Source organism: Haliotis asinina, chromosome 14 (genome assembly GCF_037392515.1).
Source record: "Haliotis asinina isolate JCU_RB_2024 chromosome 14, JCU_Hal_asi_v2, whole genome shotgun sequence".
Taxonomy (NCBI): Eukaryota; Metazoa; Mollusca; class Gastropoda; order Lepetellida; family Haliotidae; genus Haliotis; species Haliotis asinina.
Window position 1 is genome coordinate 39309847 of NC_090293.1, and position 11115 is coordinate 39320961.

The 11115-nt window shown below is 38.3% G+C and overlaps 1 protein-coding gene and 1 long non-coding RNA gene across 2 annotated transcripts; one reads left to right on the forward strand and one right to left on the reverse strand.

Annotated features, from left to right (window-relative positions):
• Positions 1–1286: 1286 nt before the first annotated feature.
• LOC137261643 (uncharacterized) lies at positions 1287–9413 on the reverse strand. The gene is made up of 3 exons (XM_067799422.1): positions 9200–9413; positions 8374–8476; positions 1287–1574 (listed from the first exon to the last, which is right to left on the reverse strand). The coding sequence occupies exons 1-3, from the start codon at positions 9227–9229 to the stop codon at positions 1432–1434; spliced, it is 276 nt and encodes a 91-aa protein (XP_067655523.1). The 5' UTR covers positions 9230–9413; the 3' UTR covers positions 1287–1431.
• Positions 9414–9643: 230 nt separating this feature from the next.
• On the forward strand, positions 9644–10593 carry LOC137262173 (uncharacterized). The gene is made up of 2 exons (XR_010954894.1): positions 9644–9771; positions 10270–10593. It is a non-coding gene; the product is annotated as an uncharacterized lncRNA (long non-coding RNA).
• The last annotated feature ends 522 nt before the right edge of the window (positions 10594–11115 follow it).

Consider the following 11115-nt stretch of genomic DNA (forward strand, 5'->3'; position numbering starts at 1 on the left):
CCTTTCATACCACCCATGTTGTTAACATAAGTCACTGCCATAGTGCTGTACATCAGTAGTCTAATATGCACTTGTCTACATTTATCTGCGAAGGACTGAAGGGAAAAACCATGCTGCTTTCAATTCAACATGTTGACATGTTGTTCACTCTCTTCCAACGACCATCGTCCCACAATGTGTTCCGTCCATTATGGTGTTCCGATTCTGACGATAGTTCACTGTTCTCGTTTGAGACAACATTGCAGCTTAATGTTTGTTTAAAAGCATTCGGGTCTTTCCATGACTTTCCAGACGATCCTCCAAACATTTCATTAAATGCAACTATAGCAGCACCAAACTGTTGCACGGAGTCCAATTGCCCCGCTGTCTCCAGCATAGCACCTAGTAATTTCTCGATGTTTGTGTCTGCCATCATATCCCTTTCCCCAGCCAATGTTGACAGCATGACACTGTCCGTTTCCCTGGCTTCTTTGGTCTAAGTTGCAATTCTGCCTCTTGCATGTTGACCGCACTGGGTGCCTGATTGGGGTTTGGAACTTTCCTTGCATTGCACAATTGTAAAAATGTTCTTGCAAGTCAGTTTACCTACCAACACCACCGACTTAACAAATGTCTTTTCAGACGGACATTCACCAGTGTCTGTCGCAGGCACCTCCATTTGGAACTTTGGCCTATAGAGCCAACTGCAACCAGCGGTCATCTTGGTCAATTAAACCTGCAGAGTAAGTTTAACACCCTAGGTAGTCTACTGCAAAAGTTTCTTTGTGTACCAAACAGCATTGTGGTACGTAAACAGCAGAAGTGACTCGTGTTCTCAAACGACTTTAACTAATTTCTTCTGCAGACAATGAAAGATGCGTATGTAGACTAATGGCTAGCACAAGCAGCACACAAGTCCCCTTTCATGGAATAGTGAAGTGGAATTAATGCTCATGTGTATATATGCTTACAATGTGTTTTAAAGGCAAATGTTTCTTAACTGTAACTAACAGCATATCATTCTAATACTATGTCACCCTGCATCTTGTGTCAAAAGGGAAAAACATCTACTCCTCTCCAAAAAACAAAATTAAAAACAGAAACAACAAGTCGAAGGAAATGATGATCAGCCACACCCATACCACAGTTCTGATGTGCTTAACTCTTTCTTGTTTTTGTTACTTGTTTTTCGCAATTCTCAAACTAGCAAATGAATATTGCTTTACAAAGCAATGGCAACCTTCCAGCTATTCACAGCATCGCAAACAAGTGAGCTAAAATAAATAAAGAAGCAAAATTATGGGCAATCAAAATTGTGCATCCAATAAATATTCACTTTATTGATAGAGAAATACAAGATGGCTAAGTATTCTGATCATATCTCTTGTATAGCTGACACTCCATGTATGCATGTCTGCAATAGTTGTTATAGAAAGTGTTCATGTTAAAATCTCATGGCTGCAAAGCTTCATGATTCGATGGTTGCTTCAGTCTGTGAGTCTTCATGTCAGCATCAATGTCATAAAAGGAGAAGTCGTTGTGACTGTAATATTCGCTCACTTTGTATGTACTGATGTCAGGTGCTGGATCAACAGCTGAAACAAAATCAAACTCAGCTATAATGTTCTGGAGTGTGTGAACAGAGTCTAATGCGCTCCACATGCTCAAAAAGCTATGTTTGTACTTCTTTCAAAATTTTCAAACCCCAACACAAACAGGGTTACCTAACACCAGAAATGTACCATGACATCAAAAGTGAAGCCTGTGTACAAATGTTTATCTGGGGAAGCAATTTAAAATTTAAAATGCACCAGAATTTCCAGTGACTGTCATGAGCAGCAATCTTAGCAGTGGGTTACGATGACATATTTCAACCAAGTAGCAGTGACTTCATGCTAATACAACAGTTTAGTCCAAATACACCATGGCCTAATCGTTAGTGACTGGTCAATGAATTGGCGAAGATGTAGCCCCAAAAGCAAATTCATCAACCAATCAACAGCGATCAGGCTGTGGTGTATTTGGACTAAGCTCGAGAGACTAGATGAAGTAGTGAGTGAATATGCTTTTATGCCACATTTAGCAACATTCCAACAACAAAGGTCCCCTTTGACACCAGAAAGAGGCTTCACACATTGTACCAATATGAGGAATCAAACCTGGGTCTTCAGTATGACGAGTGGACACTTTAACCATTAGGCTACCCCACTGTGTCAGTTGGGTGAAGTTAATGGTTTGTACCACACCAACATTCTGCATTCCACACCCACATTCTGCATTCTCTGTCATAACCTGCCGATGGATTGGATATATTACCAACAAAGTTATCAATATATTCATTAGAAGACTAAAACAAATGTTGGTTGTCTTTCTAAAAGGACTACATCCATCTGAGACAGACAGTAATATTTGTTAAACATAGGCATGGCTAAAATAGCCAATCAGAGTGTTGCTGTCGAAGGCAGCTCAAAAGCGTGGTGTAACTAAACAATACAACTTGGCTGAGACAAAAGGGGCCACAGTCGGGGCATAGTACAATGTCAGGAAGCCCGACCAAATGATCACATTAATCACCTCTTACAACAAGCATGGGCTGCAGACAGTGAATTCTAACCTGAACCTTTACAAGGCTTAATGCAGACAAAAAATGAGCATGAGAAATAGTATCAACTATGACTGCATTTTCCACCATTCCAAGCTAAGATGCTTGCATATAGGCCTGGAAGTTCTATTTCTCGTAAGTAAACATTTCATTATATGTCTCTTTGGCACTTCAGGGCGGTGGGATTGCCTAGTGGTTAAAGTGTTGGCTTGTCACGCCGAAAACCCACATGGGTATGATGCGTGAAGACCATTTCTGGTGTCTCCCATCCTGATATTGCTGTAATATTGCTAACAGCAGAGTAAAACAAAACTCACTCACTCACATGTTGGCACTAACTTTTATTTCTTACAAGATATTTTACCACCATTTCTGCTCAACCAGATATTTTTTTAAATGCAAGAAATGTCAGACAAACCAAGAAACACTACCAATATATACCCCCAATCATAGGATTGTGTCGCCCATAAGAGTTGTGGGATAGTACATGCATACATTTGCAGGTTTACATGAAGTTGGTAATGTACTACAGTTTAACTGCATATCATGACCAGAGGGAGAAGAAAACAACCCAACTCTCATAAGAGAAAAAGAAAGAAAGAAATTTTGGCCTACCTTTAGATTACAGCACCACCAACTTTAAAGACACGTCATAATACTACTTTACTTAACTGCAGGTGATTTTGTTCAAAGGCACATTCTTGAAACAATGCCCTATGACACTGGCATAGCAGCAAGGTCGTCAAGCTCAGCATGTGCATATAAGCTCCGCTCACTGATGTTTCATATGACAAGCCATTTTCACTTTTATTAAGGTATTTAACATATCTTGAATTGTTTTAAAGATATCTTAAACTGATTTGAAGATATCTTGAACTGAATTGAAGATATCTTGATTTGAGATAATTATTGATATCTCCAATAAAATAAAAGATATCGCGAATTGAATTAAGGATATGTTGAATAATATTAATGATATCTTAAAAAGAATTAATGATATCTTGCATTGAACTAGAGATATCTTAAAATTAATTAAAGATATCTCAAATAGAGAAAATATATTAAGGGATTACTGATATCTGAAATTGTTTTAAAGATATCTCGAAACAAATTGAAGATATTTTAAATTGCCTTAGGGATATCTTGAAATAAATTAAAGATATCTTGAATAGATTCAATTTCAAGATATCTTCAAATACTTCCGGCTACATATCCGTAAATACTTCCGGTTCGGAAAATGGCGGGTGACCATGCATGAACACCTCGCACATGCCGAGAGCCGAGAAGCGGTCCTGTACTGTCAAGACATGATCCTGCATCGCGGCCGAGAACACCGCTTTTGTACATCCTACCCAGATTCGTCGCTATATGGCCGAAATAATGCCAATGCGACATAAAAAGTCACCACAACCCTCTTCAGATTCTCGTGGCCGACTACCCCTCGTATTTTCTCGAGACATTCTAGAATATATATTTCCCGTGGGGTTTTGACTAAAACATTGATATCGATGTACTCCCAGATATCATATTTTATGACCATGAATTGAGATAATAATAGGCCGGTAAACCGTTATAGTCTTGTATCAACTGTAGCGAGGTGGCTTGTTGACATGTTGTGCACATGTGCCAAGTTTCTATAGTCCGTTTCTGTATGTGTTCAGCATTGGCGGCACACACTGCTAGCAAATAATCCCCAAAGTTAGATTTCAAAATCCAAGCAAACTTAAATTCACGATAAACAATTCAATAGTAACTGTTATTACAGTCGTAAAGTGCATTTTTCCGGACAGACTCACCGGGTGTTTACATTACAGTTTCACTGACCCGTGTGCCAATTGAGTGTTAGAATTGTATAAATCATTTATTGGCATCATTACAAATGAAACCCGTCATTAAAACTACTCATTTCGACATTTAAATGCCTTAAATCGACTTTTTTGACAAATTTTAACTCGCGATTCAACCAATCGGAGGGGCAGCCTCCGTGAATTAATGTGATTTTTGCCTATATGGGGCACTGTAAAATTCATGTACATTTCCGAGGATAATTTGTCTTGTTTACTGGTTTGTCTAAACACAATTTCTCAAACTGAATTTGATCCGTGATGCCACGATTTTTTTTAAAAATGTAGCAGCGCCCAGTGGCTAACATCCGCCAGTCTGAGAATAAATGCCATTAAGGTGTATTTCCACCGAGTAACAAAATCTAAAGTACTTTCTACTAGAAGTAAAATACGCATTTACTTGGTGTCCTGTAGGATTTTGCAGGACATTGATTAAAATATAACAATTTCACTCTTGAAAGCGAGGTGGGTGTCAAACTCCTTTTGGTCATTAAGCATTTACTAGTACGTACTTTTGTGTTTTGGGTTGTTTTTGTCGTGATCAAAACAAATCTTAAACAGCATTTTCTATCTTTGAGCAAGAGAAGGTCCAGCCATCGGATTTAAAATATACCACTGGCTTCTTCAACGCTCGCTTCACAAACAACCCATTAAGCAGGAACTGCGGGTCAAACAAAATCTAAAGTAACAAAATCTAAAGTACTTTCTACTAGAAGTAAAATACGCATTTACTCGGTGTCCTGTAGGATTTTGCAGGACATTGATTAAAATATAACAATTTCACTCTTGAAAGCGAGGTGGGTGTCAAACTCCTTTTGGTCATTAAGCATTTACTACAACTAGTAAGTACTTTTGTGTTTTGGGTTGTTTTTGTCGTGATCAAAACAAATCTTAAACAGCATTTTCTATCTTTGAGCAAGAGAAGGTCCAGCCACCGGATTTAAAATATACCACTGGCTTCTTCAACGCTCGCTTCACAAACAACCCATTAAGCAGGAACTGCGGGTCCGATGGATGTTTGTGCATGGTGACACCGTCACCCGATCCCTGGTTTGAGGGCAAAGCAATGATTGCACGTTTTTGTTGACGTCGAGAAAATTACGGACTTGTTACACATTTTATACACATGTGTAAAGCTAACCGAAAACCCTTCCTTACATGACGTCACAGCGGTTCGCTGCAGTGCTCTGACGACAGATGTACGTAACCTGTTTGTGGTTTCGTTATAGCGGGCAAGAGGGAAGCAGACGACTTTTTGGTTACTTTTAATCACTCGGTATCAACTAACCACAAGTTTTTCAAAGAATGAATTTGGTGATCCACACAAAACTAATCAGAGGTCTTTTATATGTTAACGGTTAAAAGTGTATGAAAACCCCAGAAGTTTATTCGTTCTTTTAAAGTGAAAAAACGGCAAAAATGAAATCTCGAAAGAACATTGCGTAACCGCCGCTGTAGAACACTATCAGAAACAAGCTATAAAAAAGTGGCGCATTGCCACATGTGTTAGCTCGCTAGCGTTGATACAGGAACTGACTCAAAAAAAACTACGATGGGTAATAGACCAAGAGAATCTGGATAGAATTCATACAGGCCGCAATACAGGATCATGTCTTGACCGCATCTCAGCTCTCGGCATGTAAGAACTGTACATGCATGGTCACCAATCATTTCCAACCGAAAGTATTTACGGATATGTAGTCGGAAGTATTTGAAGATATCTTGAAACCGTTACAATTCAAGATATCTTTAATTCATTTCAAGATATCTCTAACTCAATTCAAGATATCTTCAAATCAATTCAAGATATCTGTAAAACAATTTTAGATATCAGTAATAGCAAGAATTGAAGATATCAATAATTGAATTAGAGATATCTCTAATTGAATTGAAGATATCTGTAATACATTTGTGGATATGTACCGATCATTTCAAGATATCTAGAATTGAATTCCAGATATGTTGAATTGAATTCAAGATATCTTGAATTAATTTTTAATACAATTATGTACACTATGATTGTAATTGTTTTGCAGATATCTTTAAAACATTTAGAATTATCACGAAATGTTATCTTGATATCTCTATAACATTTTGAAATATCAGGAATTCTATTTTACATATGTGAAATTAATTAGAGATATCTTCATTTATTTACAGGTATCTTTAAATCATTATTGATATCTTTAAATATAATACAGATATCTTTAAAACAATTGAAGATATCTGTAATTCCTGAATAAATGTGAAAACGGCTTGCTATAGTTTCATCTCAACCAGCCATGTCATTACAGAAACCCAACGATGTTGTGAGTTTCCACCAGTAGTTCCGGGGGGATGCGCAATTTATTGCAAGCACCAGTTTTAAATATTTCTTCTTTTTTGACTAATAAGCTCATATTTCTTTGTATTAAAGAGGTGCTGAGGTGTTATATTTTGTGCATTTATATATTTTGTATTTTTAAATTTAGAAAGAATGACTTACATTGGTCACATTGTGCCATGTTTTATTATTCGCAGTTTTGGTCAATTAAAATAATCTAAATATATTCTATATTTCGGTTTCAAACATAACTATTTGGATCAAATGAATTATAACTGTAAACTAATATACATATATATCTTTGTCATTCAGTAATTCGCACCATTACAAGGAAATATTTATTTTTCGAGCCGGTTCGGTGAGCGTACTCTATTTATTAGAATTATTCCAAGGGTTAGGGTTAGGTTTAGGGTTAGGGTAAGCGTTAGGTACCTAATCCAATATAGTAGGTAAATGCATGAGTACCAACTGTTTTCCTTTTCCATTTTTAATACTTTGTTCACAAAGAAAAAGGGGGGACCAAAAACGTCAAAAGTTAAATAAACCATGAAATGGTTTAATGACGAAATTTTGGGCTGATAGATATCGGCCTCCAGCAACTTTCACCTCTAGATCTGCATATTTTCAATAATGATTCGAAGTCTAACTCACCCTCATGCCGTCACCAAACATGTCCATGCCCATGCCTGACATCAACAACCGTTTTCAGTTCGAACCATATCGGCTCATTCAACACAACATGGTATCTTGTAGATTACGGAATAGGACGATCGTGCCAAATGATATCGGGACCATTCGGCAACCGTCACTAGATTGAAAACACGAGGCACCAAGTCTACCCGTAACCTTCGTAATTGTCCGCAACCAATTTGACTCTTTCCGTTCATTTCCGTGACGTCACAGGAATGACTAGCTAAATTTGCATATTGTGCAACTATGTGGACGTAGTTCACGGGCTAACAATCCGAAGGTCGCGGGTTTGAGTCTGACGGGTTCTTGCAAACTGGTTGCCTGTCTCACTGACATGTGACCTACACCTGGGAACGTCCTCACGAGAAATTGTGGTGCTGAATTCTAAAGGTGCTCCGAAATTTTAACTCCCCCAATATCTGTAAAATGATGTTGTTCAAACATAACATATAATGATGTACTAACCACATGTTCGCACTTTAGTTGCCACTGCTACAATATGTACAATAAATGCAAGTAAAGGTGTATGTGCATTTACTTTTGTACACAGTACAAGTGAGTCACTACTATTCTTGCAACAATGAATCAGATACTTTCAAAACAGCAATGATCCTTCACTTTTTCAGGCAATTAAATTAAATGCAAAATAATTGAATACAACTCCCTTGTTGTTATCTATGTATGATGATATAAACCAACACCTGTTCATTCACCATTACTTGCTTGATGCTTAGTTACTGATCTTAGTATGGGCATAATTTGTGGTAACACTATCCAGATTACCTGACAAGCGTTCTCATGTCTGTTGTAATCACTCAACCTTCTAAGTTAGGTTTTTGTGGCAAATATATTCTGTGCCACTTAATATGCACATGAAAACAGCAAGAGAGTTATAAAGTTGTTTTTTTTAAATCACTCTTATCCTCAATGCTTACCCTTTTCAGATGCTTTAGGTGTTGGACTTGGTTGTTGGGGTATGTTCCCTGATGACTGCTCCTTGGTACAATACATCATTCTGCTCACATGTCCATACCATGCCTGAATAACATAGACTTATTTCAAAGTCAACAGACATAATTTGTTATTCTTTTTATTTTTTGTCAACACAAATATGAAACCCTAAACTGATATGTAATTGATTGTATCAGTTTGTCATTTGTTGCAGAATGGATATGGATAATATATCATAGAAACCATGAGCACAAACATTTATGCCACTGACAGGTGTTGTACTGTTACATTTTGAAGCAGGTCATCCAGTACTTCTGTAACAACTGAAACTTGCAATCTTATTTAATTCACCTTGCATGCTATTTCACTATATGCTTCATCTATACATAAACATTGGCCGAACCATACACATTGTTACTTGAATTGATCATTATGATAAACCATTTTCCAGTTATTTGTTACTTATAACTGTTTATTATCATGCATATAATTCTTCAACAAATAAATGTCATACAAAATGGTTATGAATTTTCTACATAGTTATCACGGAAAAAACATGATTTGTGAATTTCGCCCCTACCTATCACCCCAATCAATAGCCAAAATTACAAACTGTCATGCATACCTCACCCTGAATATACATTCAGTTACCTAGAACAGGTATTAAAAAAATGAACTTATTTCAGTGTTGGAATATTACAACGGGGAAGATGGAAATATTTTATGTTAAAAGAGGGGGTACGGGCGGAGCTCTTTCCCTAATATAGATATACATAACTGGCCATTTATACGAATCAGGCAAGGCATTACCTTTCCTCTCCCAACTGCTCGAAATGCCATGTTCGCAACCGACGTGACCCAACAACACAACCTTTACCGAAGCTCCCTTTAGTGATGGTATTGGTTCCTCTGCATGTAATACTGCGCATGACACCATTCTGAAGCGCTGAGATGGAGCTTACATCTCACCTTCAAAATCATTCGTAACGACTTGGGTCATTCCTTCTTGCAGGTTACGGAAAGAGGCGAGTAGTTACGAATGCTTCAAAATTAAACTGGTTTCATTATTGATACGCGAAGCTGACATCATGACTACTGCTCCTTCCAAGTGAAATCCGTCACTAAGCTGGTTCCCGACTTCCTATGCGGGCTTCTTTACGACAGGGCGGCATTGCGATATGCAAGACGAGGCCCAGTTTAGTCCTCCACTGGAAGAGGAACCAGTCTATATCAGTTGACTGGTTTACTTGTCAAAGAGCGCTTGCGCACCTCAACTTCGTGTGGCAGCTGTTTGGAGGCAGGGTACTTGGCAACAAGCACTTTCATCCCCCAAAGATGGTTCCCTGCGGGTGGGCACCTCACCCAAGAGACAGAGTTGAGGCGTCAGTAATCTATCGCAAAGCGACAAGAATGATCTCTCTTCTTGATCATCACAACTGGGGAATGTCATTTCGAAGTTCTTGGTTGAATTATCTTAGCCTCTAACATTTCTTTAATTTGGCAGGATCGTTCTTTTTTAAGTTCTCGGTTTTCTCTATAGAATGGCATTCTAACAGGTCTAGCATCACCAGTGTCTATTAAACGTTGGTGCAATGATGTATTTCCTAATTGCAACCAGTTTTATGTGAAAGCATCATGAGTTGCTCTGATGAATGTCAACAGTTGCTGTTTCTCATGAGGGGTAAGGTCTGATTCGCTAAGATCAAACTCAAGATCTAAGTGGGTAATGAGGGGAGGAAGTATTTAAATCATTGACATGAATGGACATGGGTCGGTGAGATATGGTGTGGCCAGGGAGAGTATAAATATTTTGAGTATTTACCTCTGCTGCAAGGGCAAGTACTTGTGTGTCCCTAATATTTTGATCTTTTGCATTTAAGATGCGGATGGAAACAGTTTTACCACTTAGCACTAAACATCTGGTACCTTGAAGATTTAGCTTGGGAAGGCTAGGAGAGGGTTCAAGGAGAAGAATTTCACCTGGTCGGGTTCTAGAAATATTGACACTAATAATCGGCTTGACAGTGGGAGGTAGTAATTGCAGATTTCATTCCTCTGACATTTGTGGAAACTAGAGCAACAGTGAGAAGACCCTAATGAATATGAAGACATTTGTTGGGGAGATCTATAATGACTCTGTTTTTATCAAGAAAGTCAAGACCAAAAATACGAGCATGATGGGTATGTTAAAAGAAAGAAAGAAAGAGTGAGGGAGAAGAATATTGCCAATATTTATTTCTAGAGAAATGGGTGTTTTTCCCACCTACACCAACGACTTCAGTGAGAGAGCAAGGCTCATAATGAACGGAATAATAACCAGCCTTACTGAGAAAGTGGTCACGGGCACAGCTGATAGAAGCACCTGTATCAACGAGTGCTGTCGTTCTCATTTGTTCACCTTGACGGATAATTACTGGGAGTATTGAATTTCAAAAACAGCATATGTATTGTGTTTTTGTTAGAGGGACCACAAATGAAACAAAAGATGCATCGTGCCTGACCTCAGTGCACTGATGGTCCGGCGTGAATCCCTGTTGTTTATTGCGCGCCATTTTGCCTGTTGACATATACTTACATGGTGACCATCGAGATCGGGAAGGACAATTCTTATCACAACCATTACAGGACTGACAATACTAGGATTGCTCTGTTTATTGCCTTTGGTGTGGATACCATCCCTGGTATGGTTGTTGTCGTGTCTGCTGTAGAGGCATCTGCTGTGGCAT

Coding starts and splice junctions, on each gene's coding strand:
- LOC137261643 (XM_067799422.1), bottom strand. CDS start 9,229: ATGGCATTTCGAGCAGTTGGGAGAGGAAAG. Junction 8,477..9,199: donor GAGCAGTTGGGAGAGGAAAG/GTAATGCCTTGC, acceptor TATGTTATTCAG/GCATGGTATGGACATGTGAG. Junction 1,575..8,373: donor ACCTAAAGCATCTGAAAAGG/GTAAGCATTGAG, acceptor ATTTTGTTTCAG/CTGTTGATCCAGCACCTGAC.